This window comes from Ochotona princeps, chromosome 13 (genome assembly GCF_030435755.1).
Source record: "Ochotona princeps isolate mOchPri1 chromosome 13, mOchPri1.hap1, whole genome shotgun sequence".
NCBI classification, from domain to species: Eukaryota; Metazoa; Chordata; class Mammalia; order Lagomorpha; family Ochotonidae; genus Ochotona; species Ochotona princeps.
This window is the reverse complement of record NC_080844.1, coordinates 2,657,566-2,673,924: the sequence shown is the minus strand read 5'-3', so window position 1 is coordinate 2,673,924 and position 16,359 is coordinate 2,657,566. Positions and strand designations below refer to the sequence as shown.

Below are 16,359 nucleotides of genomic sequence, written 5' to 3'. Positions count from 1 at the left end.
GGCCTTACCTTCTGGGAAAGAGGCTGGCCCATCCTTGGTGTACACAAATACTCTTCCTCAGTGTCAGAGAGCCCTCTGGCCTGACTTACTCATTACAGAAGTGAGCCAAGGACTACTGCTAAAGGGGGTGTGACTACTCCAAAGATTTCATCATCTAAGAAAGACAGTGCAGCCTGTTCTGTTTTGCTGAGCTGCTAAAATAGCCTTTGCTCCAACTCCCTGGCAGGACCTGGACAGGACACTGGCACTAGGGTTGTCAACCAAGCAGATATCCTACTGATCCCACTTGTTTCAAACCATGACTGCTGCGTCTTTGGGGATGCTTTCGTACCTGTTATCTCTCACCTGTTTTAATTGCAGACGACAGCGGTCTGTATTTCCAGGGAGTGATTTTCCTTTCACCCGGGCTGGTGGTAACATCAGGTGTTTGCTGCTGTTTGGAGGGCATAATGTCTTCATGTTAGGGTCTGCCTACTTTTCTTTCTCTCTGTAGAGGATTGCAGATGACATACGCCAGGGTTTCAAGGTCCTGTGGGTCACTAGGTTGTGGGTTTGTGCAAAAAGCAGGTCTTGCAGCTGCTTGGAATGGATGCAGCTATGTCAGCCCAGTGAGACTGCTGCCTGTCCTCTTTCTCATGGCCTGAAAGCACTTTGCTTATTTGCTTGATGTTTTCCTCATGTCAAAACATTTCTACCTTCCATACATAGGTGTACTCTGCCTGATTTTTCTGCGTTCTCCTTTTCTTTGCCTTCTTCTTGTTTACGATTCTTTTGATTTCATCCAGGCAAATGCCAGGTGAAAAATGCAGCAACTGAAGCCCTCCTTGACTCCATTCTTCACGTGTTCCTCCAGGATGTCCAGGCTGGGGAACACTCGGCAGCAGGCCATGCATTTAAAGCCACTTTCTGGCCACAAGAGCCACTCAGGTGTCTTCATCCTGGGCCTGTCCTCCAGGGCTAGAATCTCTGCTGGAACCTCAGCCTCAAAATCATCTTCATCTACTGTGCCACAGCTGGCCTCATTGTTGATGATCATATCTTCTGTAAGCACAGAAGTACAGCTGACCTCCAAAGGGACTTTCCCAATGCAGCTCAATTCTTGCACTCTTGCGCTCTTCTTGGGAGGCAAAATGCCTTCCTGTGTGTTATATACAGTGTTGGCCTCTCTCTGCCTTTTAACATACATATAATATATTTTCATGGCCCGCTCCTTTCTCATATGTAATTCATCTGAGCAGGGCTCATTGGCTAAGTGCACATGGAAGCATATATCATTCCAGGTGGTGGAGCTCTTCTGTTCCACATCCTGGGGTAAAGGCCTGTCAGAGTGTCTAACACCAAGATCTTCCTTCTGGCTTTGATGCATTTCTAACAAAGAAAATTTCAACCGTTAGAAAACATGACGAAGTTTGCATGAAGGTGTAGTGCTTCTGGGGCACTCAGAGTATCCCTGCTCATGGGATGTGTGTGATAGAAGTGTGCACAAATGTCTCTTCACTTGTAAGTGTCTTCAAATGATACATCCTATATGAAATGGAATTGGTAAGGCTTGTATGTGGCAATAGGGGCATGGTATATCTGCTAGAGATGATTCTGTGATCTTGTACACACTCAGTATATTTTTCTGGTGTTAGTAAAAGGTTGTGTGTGTGTGTGTGTGTGTGTGCACGTGCACTGTGTAATGTGCAACACAGCTGAGCAAGTACAGGCATGGCTCCTAGCTTTGCTCCTGCCTGAGAGAGTAGACAGAGTGTCATAGGAAGTACACATGAGCTCTCAAATCATGCCACTCTGAAAGGCTGCAGTTATTGTGAATGTGGCAACATAAGAGAAAGGCTACCTAGGAAACTTAATTATCTCAAATTGCAAGCATTTTCTTTAGTCTAGTCTAGTCCCAGGGCTAGTTAAGATAGGTGTGCTGTGAGTGTGTGTAAGGTATTCAATGGATTAGTCAGTAACAGGTTAGGCCTGAAAGTCTGTTTGCAAGGGGGATTTATAATATTTGCCCATGTAATGAGACTACAGAAAGGAAAAGAGGTACAGGGCATGAGAAATGTAGTTAACAGTTTAAGGAAAGGAGAGAGAGCCATTTTGGTCTGAGCTGATGGGGCCTGTAGAAGTCTATGAACATGAGTGTGTTCCAGTCTGCATGGCGAAATTCCAGCCAAGTTTCCATATACCTGTTTTCACTCTCAGGCAATGCAGCCACCTCTCCCAAGGCTCACATGGGACAGTGCTGTGCTGAAGGACTGTGCTCCTTCTTGGGAACCCATTGTCTGTTTGTCCCACCCAAAGGCTTCAGTCTTGCTCTTTTCTGAAATACTTTTGTGTTACTGAAGGAAATGTGAGGTAATTAGGGGGTGGCAGTCTCAGCTTAACTGAATATCCTGAATAGGTTCAGACACTCCATTTGCATTTGCCTTACCTTCTTCATTAGAATTTCTGGATGTGCTTGAAGAATAGACTGATTCTGATCTGGAATCACTCTCTCCTGATGCCTGGATGCATGTTTCAATCTCCACGACCTCACATGGCTCAGGCACATCTTGTTGAAGCAGCTGCAACTCTGAGAAGGAAATTACAAGAAAACACATTGTGTCATGGCTTAACTATGTCTATTCGAAAAGGAGCATGCTATGTGGATTTTTTTGCTCCAGTCATTACTGTCCCCTCCCTGTCCACCAACCACCCTGCAACTTGCTCTGGCAGTAGCTGAACCATACAAATTGCTACAGATAAGAGAAGTTGTGAAAATTGTGTATGTGGTAGACATCAGTAGGATTGAGTATCTCTGATGCGACATTGCTGAAGATGTTGACAGAATATTGAAAAGTGGGAACCTTGCCCAAACAGAAGATGAAGTCAGTTAATGAAGTTTGATATCCATGATTAGCTTCCTTTTCCTTGGGAGAAATGGTGTATAGGAAAGTCATGGAATATACGTTTTGTACTAATCACTCCTGTTTAACTGGAAAGAGTAAGTTAACAGGAGGAGAAATGAGGTTGCTGGGGAGAAGCAGTAGAACATGTGGGCAGGTGTTCAGTTTGCTGGGGAGGTTACGATCACATTCTGTACACACCTGCAGTGCTCACAGCCTCACCCACAGCTGTCCCGGATCAAATGTGGTGACTCTGTACCGCGGGGCTGTGTCCTGTTCTTAGAGGAATGGCCCCTATTTGTCATTCCCTCAAGGCATCAATATTAGCCTTTCTTTGGGAAGCAGTTGCTCATATTTGAGGGAAAATGAAGCCAATCAGGGTTGGGTTATGTAGTTCATTTGAACTTGATGACCAAGTGCACACATTCCTTTTTATTTGACCTGATACCATCAGTACAAGTGTGCTTATTTGTAGAGGTGTTTCAGTATCCAATCACATACCTACTACGCTCTAAGCACAGAGTTGGTTCCTGATCTTCATTCCTCTGAATGTAACTTTACTGAACAAATTTACTCCATTAACGGTTCTGTAGTTTTCTCATCACCTTACTCTTTTTTTATTTTTTGGTGTTTAAAATGCATTTGTTTAATTACATTGCATTATGTGACCCAGTTTTATAGGTACTAGATTCCCCCACCCCTCCTCAAACCCTCCCCCCATGGTGGATTCCTCAACCTTGCTACATTTCCACAGTTCAAGTACAGTTGAGATTCTTTCGTTGAAAAAGTCACATGATGTGATTAAGGACTTGCATTTTTTAACATATTGCTTACTCAATACTAATGTCCACTAATTCCATAACATTATAAATTGTTGCTGATGTTATGTTGTGGCTTTTAATTGATCGATGTGACCGTCACCTTAATCTTAAAAATGTATTTAACCCCTATTTATGACAGTACTGCAGTTTATCTTGAAAATAGCATCTTATACATATATTGCTGTCACTGAGTTTCTATAAGAACTGTTGATCAACGTAGTGGCTACAGATCTGCTCCCCCTCCTGTTGCCCTGATTTATCTGTTCTTGAGTATCCTGCCTCCTTACCAGCATCAGAGGGCATGCACACACTGGAGTCATGGGTGTAGCACTGCAACTTGCCCAATGGATCTTCTTCCTCTTGGACCAGGATCTTGTCATCCAAAACGCTCCCAGGTGGTGACTCCCCCTCACATAAATCTGTGATTGATGGAGAATGGAACAGTCATTTGATGAACACTTCTCTAACTTATACATATTCTGAATATCACGTGCTAAATATTGAGAGCAGACATACCTATAAGTTCAGAAAATAAAGTCTATATACTGTTGAAAACATTAGCACTCCTATTACAGAAGCATTTCTCCTGTTTTGGGGTGTTGGTGTGACTCAACTCAGATGACTCATAAAGTATCATATGGAGAAAATCTGCCCACTTGATCTGCACATAAACCTTGAATTCTTATAGAGAAAAGAAAGATAAATCATGTGTGAAATACCATTGCCTAATTTCTAATGGCATTTTTAAGAGTCAATTAATTACAATGGGTAGACAGCATGAAAACACATATATTCAATATCACACTTCTATCCCTCTTTTTCATGTATTTTATGCGTGTATAGTTGTGTGTACAGCATCAAAGTTATGACCCTTGCTCTACAGGTCTCATTGTTTACACACAATGACATCTTTGAATATGCACTAATCTTAGTGAAGTTGAAATAAAGTCATCTTTCGCTCTTCAGACCCTCTCAAAGTGAGCATCAGAATATGGAAAACCCAAAATTTTGTTGAAAATATCAGATACTCCTATGCTACATGAATTACAGTTTTAAATGTTGCAGTTGGCTTCAATCTGCAGCTCCTCCCACTGTGCAGTTGCCCTGACTAATGTGTTGTTTGTTTTTGGTTAGGTTCCATGGAAACCATAACTGCCCAGTTGCCTGTATTTCCAGAAAGAGTCAAACCCACTTCCCATGTGATCAGTGGGACTATGTATATTTGTGTCTTCTTTTATTTAAGATTAATTCACCCTTATTGGAAAGACAGATCCACAGAGAGGAGAGACAGAAAGATCTTCCATCTACTGGTACATTCCTCAAGTGGCCACAACAGTCAGAACTGAGCCAATCTGAACCCAGGAGCTTTTTCCACGTTTCCCATGTGGGCCCCAAATCTTTGGACTATCCTCCACTACCCTTCCAGGCTCCAAACAGGGGGCCATATGGGAAGTGGAACAGCTGGGACACAAACCAGCACCCATATGGGATCCTAATGTTTACATGGTGAGGATTTAGCCACTGAACCAGCATGCAGGACCCATCCTGTTTTACGTCTGACATTAACCTAGGAAATCCACATTTACATTTGCTCAGACTAAACTAAATAATTTGTTCTTGTCCCATAGTAAACAATCAATTATTTATGAGCTTATGTTCATCCTTGGACATCTTTCTTATGCCTTAGGAGTACACTTTATAAGCTTGTATTTATCCCTAACCATCTGAAAAATATTTATCTTGAAATCAGAGTTACAAAGAAACAGAGATCTTTAATCCATCATTTCACTCCCCAATTGGCTGCCAATGGCCAAACTCAGGCCAGGCTGAACTTTGTGTAAACAACATAGACCTTGTTCCTGGGTCACCTGAAAGCGAGCTGGACTCTCAGAAAGAGCCATGAATATTCAGCTCCTCCTCATTCCCTGTTTCCTCTCTTCACTGTCCCAGTCACCTGCCTTAACTATTTCCTCCACTACTACTAGGGAACTACTCTTCCTCCCAGCAGAGGGCATTCTTGGTTACCACATTCCCAAGGATCTTGTCCACATACCTCTTGATTTCTTTACAGCTGGAGAACTGTATTCACGCTCCAGATGTTTCCTTTTCTCTCTCTGCTCCATGGTTCAACTCTTTAAAGAGTTACTCAAAAAAGCTAAGCTTTCTACCAGTAACTCTACTGTCAGATAGTTGATGGTATCAAGAAAATACTGAGTAGGAAAATTCGAAGACACCGAGTCACAGGAGACGCTCGCGGCTCCTAAGCACTGTCCTGCCTGGTATGCAGTATGGCAGCTGGACTGTTATGATTCAAATCACAACAAAGACCTCTGAATTCTAGGGTGGGTACTGGTGACATCACTCAGCCCAGGGAGCTCAGCCAGTATTGAAAGATATAGAGGACTGCCACAGGCGATTGCTTATGTTGACTTGATTTGTCCAAATGTAACTCTATTGAGAACTTATTTTTGAGGCCTTGTTTTGATGTAAGGACTTGTAGGAGACAGAGGACTTGAATTAAACAAAGAAAACTATACCTTGCATATAAGAAAATTGCATGTGTCAATCTCCCAAAAGCAAGGATATGACACAATGCAAATGAGGATTAGGCTTACACTCAGGTTGTTCTCCCCAAAATTTGCATCAAGGTATATGCTGAAGGGAAATAAAATGTATCTGCCAACAATATTATTGTTACCTGTTAACAATATATTGTATTAATTACATAATGATTATATTGTATACTGTATTATATAGAATTATATTATATATTCATATGGAATTATGTATAATAATATACATGAATTATGTAATGTTACACCATATTATATATAATTTCTATTGTGGAACACTATTCAGACATAAAAAGCAGCCTTATTATTTGCAATAAAATCGATGCACCCAGAGGAAACTGTGCTCTTAAATAAGGTAAGCACAGAAGAATGAAAATAACAAAATCCTCAAAAATGTTGACTTGAAAAATAAAGGACAAGCCCATTGATGATATAAATATTATGTAACCAGAGTCTGGGATAGGAAGTTTGTAGGGAGGAAATGATCAAGTCGATTCATGAGTAATAGGTTGCATATATACAGGATAAAAATTTCTGATGTTCTAGCATATAGTTAAATAAAAATAGATGGTGCTGATTTACTGCATATATAGATCATAAGCATAGACGAAAATCTTCTAAAATGTTCTTGTGTGTCTGTCTTCTCAACTTGTAAATATACCTTCTCACTGTGAAAAGCAAAATAGATAGTAATAACATATGCTGGTGAAGATTTTGCTAAGAAGCAATCTTTACATACTATTGATGGAAATATCAATTAGTTTAGTTAAGTGTGGAAAAAATTGGAACTTAATTTAAAAACTAGAAATGAAATTTAACATGGTCATGTAATCTTACTACTGTGCTTTTACTCAAAAGCCTTGAAATTGTTGTATCCAAGTACCAGGATCAGAGCCCACTCTACTACTGCACATAGAATTTTAACTCTTTTGCCAAATGCTTGCCCTTATTAAAGTTTGTCAAATCTGCTGAGGTAGACAGCCCTGTGATGCTGACGCACTGTGATGCTGACACCAGGCAGCTGCTAGAACTTTGCTGCTTGGCATTCAGGACCTGACCTGTGGGCAGGCACCCTACACATGGTGGACAGGAGAGGTTAGGAAGACAGCCATCCAGGACGTCTCCAAACCAGCTCTTGGTGAAGTGGTTAGAGGACATCCATCCCTATTCGGGGGACACTGGTAGTCCACACACTCTTCAGCTCTGGAAACAGTGGAATCCTGGCACTTACTGGCCACCCTCGCTGGAATTCTGGAGAGACAGAACTTCTCTCCAGGACCTAGACCAGAAGTGGGCTTAGAGAGGCAAATAACACTAAATAAATGAGAATAATCATATTCAAAATTCAGATTCATTTTCCTCCATTGTTGTTAAAACCCATGCCTCATCTTCCATTCCTGTTAAAAGAAAAAGTTTGACCCATTTTTCACTTTTTATGCTGCCTATGCAACATCATTATCTTTATAACTGTCATTTGTAATTTAAAATATTTAAATTATATCAAATCAGATGTAGTGCCCTGAAATTGCATCTGAAACTTCTACACTTTGGAAATTTTTCTTTTCAAATCATTTTTAAAAAATATTTTCCATGACACATTTTTTTTTAAAGATTGGGTCTCATTCTAGGAAGGGCCCTATAGCAACCAGAAAAATCATTCCCCGTCCCACAGAGACTAAGATCATTTAATACAGATAAAAAAAATCCTGCTTCTTTAAAGGGTTACTGGGCATGGGATCCAAGCTAACAGCAACACTGGGAGGCTGCAATGGTATGGCACAGGGCAGTGCATGAGCACAGAGAGGCAGGTCCGTCCCTCACGGAAACCAAGTACCCCTGACACAGCTGCTGTTTACCTGCCAAAACCCCAGATCAGTCTCGTGGGTGGGGGGGCAAATCCTTAGCTTCTTTTTTATTAAGATTTATTTTATTTTTATTACAAAGTCAGATATACAGAGAGGAGGAGAGAGAGAGAGAGGAAGTGGAGCTGCCAGGATTAGAGCTGGTGACCATATGGGATCCCAGCCTATTCAAAGCAAGGACCTTAGCCACTAGGCCACGCCACCAGGCCCAAATCCTTAGCTTCTTAACAGAAGCATTGTGGGCCAAGGCCTGAGCTGTAAGCACCACAAACTGATGCCCCAGCCAGGGGTCAGCCGTGAGACTGTACTCCATGTGTACATTCCTACTGGTGTCACAGACACAGGGGTGGGAAAACTTGGGGCTCCCTACCATCTCAAAGTTGCATTCTTTACCTGGATGGACTTGCTCAATCTGGTCCTGGCACATAGCTATGGACTGGGTGAACATTCTCTCCGGGCACCATGGCTAAGATGCCTGAGGCAGCTTGCACTCCCTGCATGTGTTAGTGGCCTCACCCCTGAGCCTGAACAGCTGGGCTGGCCTTCTTCTTTGCTGAGAGGTATCAATTGCATGGATGCCATGATAGATCATGTGTGTGGCAACGAGTGGGGCACACTGCATGTCAGGGAAGCATTCAGGGCTCCAGCTCAGACTCCACAATGAAAGGCAGCCAATCAGTGCTGTGGCCCTAGCTGGATTTAGGCTTCATCAGTCTTATTTTAGAGTAGGTTTCAGGCTGTCCAGTAGATGACCTCACCTTATTGATGGACACTAGGTTCTTAACTCTCTCATGTTGTTTACAGGAACAAGATGAGGCTGGAGGTGCACCTCCCTCTGGTAAGGCCCCTGCTATTGGCAGGGGTAGATGTTCAGAATGCCAGCATCTAGGTCTGGTAACGATAAAAGCCATGGAGATAGGGTTGTGTTAATGGCTGTGTTAATGAGGAGTTGTTCACTTAACACCAGGCTGAGTGGCACCTAGAGGACAGCAACTAAAGCAATTAATCTGTGAATATGCTCACTAATGTTACTGAAATCTGAAAGCAATCTCATACTCTCATATAATGTTTGATTTGTACATGTAGAATAAAAACAGATGCAGGGAGATTATCTAGGCTCTTGCACCTGGCCATTGTGCCAAGTCAACATTGGCCTCACTGTTAGCTTCTGTTACTCAGTTTTAACTTTTCCTATTTCTAAATAATTCTTCCAGTGCCCAGCTCTCAGCCTTGTACCTTGCAGGATTATTGCATTCTGGCACAAGACACACTACAACTTACACTATTCTGCCCCCTCTAGAGTGGCTTCTCTGGGCTTGGCAACAGCACCTAGCACTTGGGAAGTTCTGCTGCTGTTGTAGAGGTTTTTGAGTGCCAGAGAGCTCTGCAGCATACCCACATGGTGCTGTTGGCTCTCCAACTTGAGTCCCAAGACCTACAGTCTCCCACAGCACTAGAATTGTCTGTGGCAGACAAAGACCATAAGCAGGACCCTCACTACATGGGGTGGACAGAAAGCAAGCCACCACATGAGAGGCACCTAGCTCCTGGCCCCACAACACCTACCAGGCATGACTATGTCCAAGACACAATAGCCTCACAATTCTAGCAACAAGGACATAGGGTGCCAGGGCTGGATGGAGCAGGTCTATGGGACAGGTGCCTTGATCCACCTACCACACACCTCTGCTTCCTCAGCTCTTCCTGAAGCACCTTATGTAGGCTTTGCTAACACCCAAGCCCAGGCAACAATGCTCTGGCCCAAGCCTCCCTAGGGCTCCTGCCTCATGGGGAGTTTGCCACCACTGGAGCCTGACTCATAGCCAGGCTGTCCCAGGCCTCCCTAGCGATTCTGAAGAACAGCTGAAAGACAGTGGTTAGGCAATGCTGTAAGCGGTAGCTGCAGTTAGCACCTATGTGGATGAACAAAGAAGTCCCTGCATCCTGTTTTGCAGTATCCCACACAGGCACACATGGCAAGGAAACGTTCACACAGGACAGACCTGGGAAGCAACCCAATGTCAGTCTATTCACTGCCCCCACAAGAGCCCTCCAGAGGCTCCTATTGTGCTGGGCACATGGCTGGTATGAGTTGACCAACAGATGTCATCCAGATCAATCCTTTTCAGTTTACAGAGTGGATCCATGGATGAAGGGGCTGTTATGGCCAACATCCTCTTAGCAAAGGCTGGAAACCTATGGCAAATGATGATCATCTGGTTGACTGGCCTCGGGTGGAGACCAGCCCATGGTCTGTTTGAGTAACCATGCACTTTGACAAACAGCCACTGGTAGTAAGTTGACTGTCCTGGAGCTCCTTCACCTACGAAGTACAGGATATGTCTCAGGAAGGGTGCCGGAGATCAGCTCCAGCTGACTCGAAAGCTTGCAAAGGATGCGTAGATTGATGAGACGATACCAAAAAGAGATAAGACGTGGACCAGTATGACATGATGCTCATAATGGATGACTCAGAGAAGTTGCGTTGCCTTCTTTATTTATACACAGATCATCACAAGCTTTTACACAATTCTAATTGTTTCATTTTTACATCATGATTAAGAAAATACAAAAAACAATCCTAAGGAAAACATTTTCAACAAACCATTACTCATTGAAACCTGCAGTCACCTGGCTGAAGCCAGAAACTCCACAGTTGGCAGCACATGCAGTTACATAGTGACAAGTGGTTTACTTATACTCAAAATCAATTTTTACTAAACACAAATATTGCTTAAAATACTAAGAGTACAGAATTAAAAGATCATAAATAAAAGATTCTTTGCTAAATCTTATAATAAAATCATGCATTAATTACCTTCACTTTCACCTAGTGCTGATTCAATTGTTCTTTTGTTAAAGGACAGTTAAAGAAATCAAAGAACTCAGCCAATCTACAAACAGAGGGCTTTTGCAAGAAACTTCCTTTTATCTTTATAAACTGTTTTCTTTATCTAAATATAAGTGCCTATATATGATAGAGATTTTGAGGGGGTTCACATTTGTTTCCCTATAGAAGATGCGCCACATACTTTTGCTTTCTGTGGTGAGAAACTATAATGTGTCATATCATGTGTTGTAACAGTTCGAGGCACATGGTAAATAAACTCTTCATACCTCCATGATTGCCATCTGTTCTAAGATATTACCAAACCATTTCTTAAGGAAAACATTACTTATACTAGGGCAAACTTCAGGACAAAAGTGGGCACATAAGAGGATGTTTGGAGACATTGTGGGCTCAATTGTACTACTGTATACTTTTAGTTGTATGTCATAGCCTTACATTGCTAAAAATGTTTTTATCACAACGTGATTGATCAACTTGAGATGTCATACCAGTTACAGGAATCACTTCACATTAGCAAAAAAAAAAAAATATAATAATAACAACAACACAACCCTCAGGTGAAGTCTATGAAACATCAGAGGTGATTGAGTGTCGATACAATGGGGTGAGGCAGTAATGAGGTGACCAGAGACATTCTGCTGGGCCTTGCCTCACAGCCAGAAACTCTTCATAACCTTGCTAACCAAGGAGCGGTGCTCATCACACACCCATGCCATCTGACCCAACTGCATGGCTCCCCACAGAAGGGTCCACACTCCAGATGCGAGATGCTTTCCTTGAGCAAGGCTCAGGTCTGCATTACATCCAAAGTCTCCCAGCATGCAAGTTTTCTGCTTGGGGAGAGGGCAGCACCAGGTGATGAGAAGATGCAGCCCAGCATCAGCAGCCTGTACACCCATCTGCCATCACAGGGCACTTGTGGGAGGGAGGGAAAATGGATGCAGCCCAGGCATGGCCACCTGGTCTCTTGCTCTGTGCAGTAAGGAGGCCCTGCCTGGTGCTGGCAGTCAGAGCACATCCCATGCCAGTGATCCCACCCCACAGACCCTCTGCTGTGTGACCACACTGAGCCCCACAGACCCAACGCTGAGTGACACTTAACCTGGACCACAAATGCTGTGCTGAGTGACCTCCCACCTCACCCAAAAAACCTACCAATGAGTGACCCCCTATCTCGCATTGACCCACTGTCCAGTACAGGGTCACAATGGTGTCCACCCACCGCATTCTCCTCCAAGCAGCACTTTGTCTTGTCTCCAGGTATCACCTTGTCCCCCTGCTCCTGAGAGATGATGATGATCAAGGCCACTGAGATACTAATGAAGAAGAAGACCATGAAGTGGACCACATAAAAGGTGGCCAGCTGTCCTGGGGCTCAGGTGCTGCTCTCCTAGGGGGCATCGATGGGCTGTTTCAGCACCCTGGACTGAGCAGACAGCAATGTCATATCCCTGGGGGCTTTTACCCAGCATTATAGAGGTGGGGCCTGGAGTGCCCACTGACCCAAGTTATACGTAGAACTCACATGGGCCAGTCTTCTCCCCTTGAACACTGCAGGCCCTGAAGAATGCCAGCAGGGTTTAGAACATGCTGTCATAATGGAATCAAGCTTCTTCAATTGCCTTGGCTGGGCTTAGACTTCATTCTTCTCATAAATCAAGTATTGATCTCTGGGGACAGAAGCACAGAAGTGGCTGGACATGAGGGCTTGGCTCCAAATTGAGCTCATGCATTGGATCAGCTTATGCTGGGAGTGACACCAAAATACTTGCATATGGAAGGCAGTGTTTGAGACACAAGTACCTGGGGGTGAGTGGAAGCTATTCATCTGAGATGCAAAGAAATTCATGTGGGCCCCACCTCACTCCAGCCCCCCAAATGAGGAGAGACCTCAGCACAAAAGTTAAAAATGCTACCAGCATAAACACCTTAAAAAAAAGGACAGAGGTCATGACCTCTTATTTGAGAAGGGCTCTTAGGTAGGGCACCAACATTGTGAGAACAAGAAGAGGCAGAAACTGGGATTTGTCCAAGTACCCCACTTCCATGCTTCAAAGAGCACCAGCAGGAGAGTGAGGAGTCAGGGTGCAGCTGCAGGCAACTGCTGTTCAGCTCTCTGACAGGGGAGCATCTCTCATCCCACTTGTGACACCAAGTGATATACGTGGTCTTCCTCATCCCAGTCCTGAGCTTACACAAAACTATGGAAATTAATGAATTTAAAACAGGCATTCTGCCAAAGATAAGCAGGGAGGAAGCATGGAAAATGCTTCATCCATGGCCATCAGGTCCTAAGCATATCAGAGCCACAGGGAGACACCGTTTCACACCCACCAGGGTAAGTGATTTTTAAGGAAAATAAGCAAAACCAGAAACCAGGAGTACAAAGAGTCCCTGTGCAATGCCGGTGTGAACACAAATGGATGCAGTCCACAGGGGACCAGCCTGTGGGACCTCGGACTGTCTGACCCCAAGTGACAGCATCACTACCAACTCTAGTCTCACATGGACATTACACAAGTGTCTACTGCAGTGGCACTCACCAGAGCCACAGAAGGGAAACAGTGCCCCCTAACACACTGATGAATATGCAGGATGTTTCTCATCCTGGAAAGGGGACAAGGTACACAGAGGGGGTGTCTCCAGACTCTACATGGCATTAGCAGAGCAACAAGGCATAGACTGCATGTACATGCAGTGCTCAGAAGAGGAGATTCCACAGAGACATAACAGAGGAGGGGCTCCTCAGGATGGGATTGGGGACACAGCAGGTGCCAGCTAAAGGGCATAAGTCTGTTTAATTTCTGAGTTAAGGGAAGTTCCAACTTGGGTGTAGGGGTATGCATTTCTGGTGAATATTCTGAAACCCACCATTTGTACTCTGCAAATGAATGGTTTGAATAAAATCTAAGTTGGCGTAGTAAATTGCATCTCAACAAAGTCATTTTACAAGGGACCCATTATTACAGGAAAAAGTGTTGAGTTGGCTGCAGACCCGTCTATGCATTATAATGGGAAAAGGCTCTGGGCAATTGCAGGCCCTTCATATCCCCACACTGCCTGATGTCTTGGATTTCTGGGTATTACCAAGAGGACCAGTTTTTTTTTTTTTATTGTTAATTATTTTGCATTATGTGACAGTTTCATAGGCTCTGGGAACCCCCCCTTCCTCCCCCTCCCCTCCCCCCGGTGGATTCCTCCACCTTGATGCAGTATTACAGTTCAAATTCAATCAAGATTCTTTCATTGCAAACATATACCAAGCATAGAGTCCAGCTACTTATTGTCCAGATGGGTTGAACAGTTTCTTGGGGAGACCATTTCTGGTCTGAAGTTTGAGCTGGCAGAATATCATCACAGTCAATTAAGAGTCCTAATATAACATCAACAGCAATTTGCAATGTTATGGAATTGACATGGTTTTGAGTAACCAGTGTATTAAAAAGAAAAAAAAAAAAAAAAAAAAAGGAAAACAAGTCCTAGCCACAACCTATGATTAGCTCATTGACATTCAATTTTAGTTCATATACAGGACCGGCTGCTCTATACCTTAAAATGGCCATAAGGCACCATTCAGCTGTTTCGTGTCCATTTCATCTTAGTATTTAGCCAGTTGTTGTGTTGAAGTAAAATTTTGCTGATCTTGGCAGATTTTAGGATAATCCAGACTGGCTTGTAACTCTAACAAGATATATGTCAACATTTTAGGTGCAGAACATTTTTTTTTTGGGGGGGGGGCGGTGTGCAGGAAAATCCTCAACACCATGGTGAGGAGTAACTAATCTTTGTGACCCACCCAGCGAGGCATGAGCCAATCCATGCCAGCTCTTTCCTGTCAGATTTCAAGTTCTACTTTCTGTTGTTTATTTATTTTCGGTTTTTTTTTTTTTTTTTTTTAGTTTGTATGATTGTTTGCTGTGAGGGGTTTTCGAAGCGATCCCGATGGTCATTGCGAGGGAGGGGGGGTCCAGAGGTGGAGCCAGGCTCGGACCAGAGAAAGCTCTCCTCCCTGGTCCGGAAGGACGTTTATTGTTCTTCTGTTTCTGCAGACCACTCAGGGCTTCTGGTTGTCTTTCCAATGACGTTGGTTTCTGCACGGTAGTGTTTGGACTTCTTCCATCCCCTTTGGAAGCAAGAGGACCAGTTTTATGAAGTTTCAGAAGCACATAGCAGCTCCACCATAAAGTGTCTAGCACAAGCCCACTTATATTTTCAGTGCAGCTAATAGCATTTCATTTGGACATCACCTAGCAGCCTGTTCCAACACCTTCAGCTCTGGGAAGACCATCCTCCCTCTGTTGCTGCTGTCCAGCATGCCAATCAGGTGTGTAAACTGAGAAGACATAGAGACATACATGCACACACCTGTGCACCCACACACAGCCTATCACCAGGGTGCCAACGTTTGGCTCCCACTTTGAACTTGGGCAAAAAGTTGATGGTCTTAAAGGGCAGGAGTTCCTGTAGAACTCTCAGAAATGTGATGGTGCTGATTTTTTTGCGCTTTGTATCTAAGAGGAATGGAGCTATAGATGAAGAATGCTGGGTTTGGGGTGTCCTGCCCTGCAGCCCACTGGGATCTAGGTCCCAGGACTCAGGATGGAGGGTCTGCAGAAGGCAGCTGTGGGGGTATCCTGCCCCCACAGCCCAGAGGGTTCTGGGGTCCAGGATGGAAGGTCTGCAGATGGTAGATATGGGGTTACCTGTCTCCCAGCGTACCAGGACAGATGACCCGGGAGCATGTGGGATGTCTCTGCTGTGCCTCCTCTGAGGACAGGGCTGTGGCCAGGCCAGCAAAGCTGGGCTTTCTGGTGTCCAGCACAAGGACTGCTACAAGTTTAGTATTAGACCCCGTTTCTAGGAGGGCCACTGCAACCAAGAACCCTGGAAGACACAGATGAGGGCCCTGAATGGCCTCTGCCTCATAGTCCATTCTGTAGGCCTCTGGGTCTAGACAGAAAGGAATCAGGCATGGAAATGGAGTGGGAAAGACAAAGTTAGACAGACAGATGCTGTGCCAGAAGCCAGACGAGCTCTGGGCAGAGGGGCAGGATAACCACATAAACAGAAGCAGACACCAGCCCCCTGGAAAACAGTGGACAGAAGAGTGACGGGAGGAGGACAGTCAGACAGGAAGCTGGATGAAGGAAACTCAAGTCAGTTGGGGTCAGAGTTCAACAGAGCAAGCCAGTGGAGAGGACTCCTGCTATAGACAGCTGGCTTGAAGAGCACAGAGGGGCTAGGGTCTCACACAGAGTCCACGGGTAGAGGAACCTGGGGCATGTCATGTACATAGGGAATGGCCTGGATGTGGGGCATGACCCAGATATGTGACCTGAAAGCAGTGTGTTTTCTTTCCTAGAGCAATGGCCT

The 16,359-nt window shown here is 44.2% G+C and overlaps 1 protein-coding gene across 1 annotated transcript; it reads right to left on the bottom strand.

Moving 5' to 3' along the window:
- Nucleotides 1–552: 552 nt before the first annotated feature.
- On the bottom strand, nt 553–6,360 carry LOC131481671 (protein FAM170A-like). Its single transcript, XM_058671487.1, has 4 exons — nt 5,754–6,360; nt 3,988–4,119; nt 2,426–2,566; nt 553–1,368 (listed from the first exon to the last, which is right to left on the bottom strand). The coding sequence occupies exons 1-4, from the start codon at nt 5,821–5,823 to the stop codon at nt 761–763; spliced, it is 951 nt and encodes a 316-aa protein (XP_058527470.1). The 5' UTR covers nt 5,824–6,360; the 3' UTR covers nt 553–760.
- Between the last annotated feature and the right edge of the window lie 9,999 nt (nt 6,361–16,359).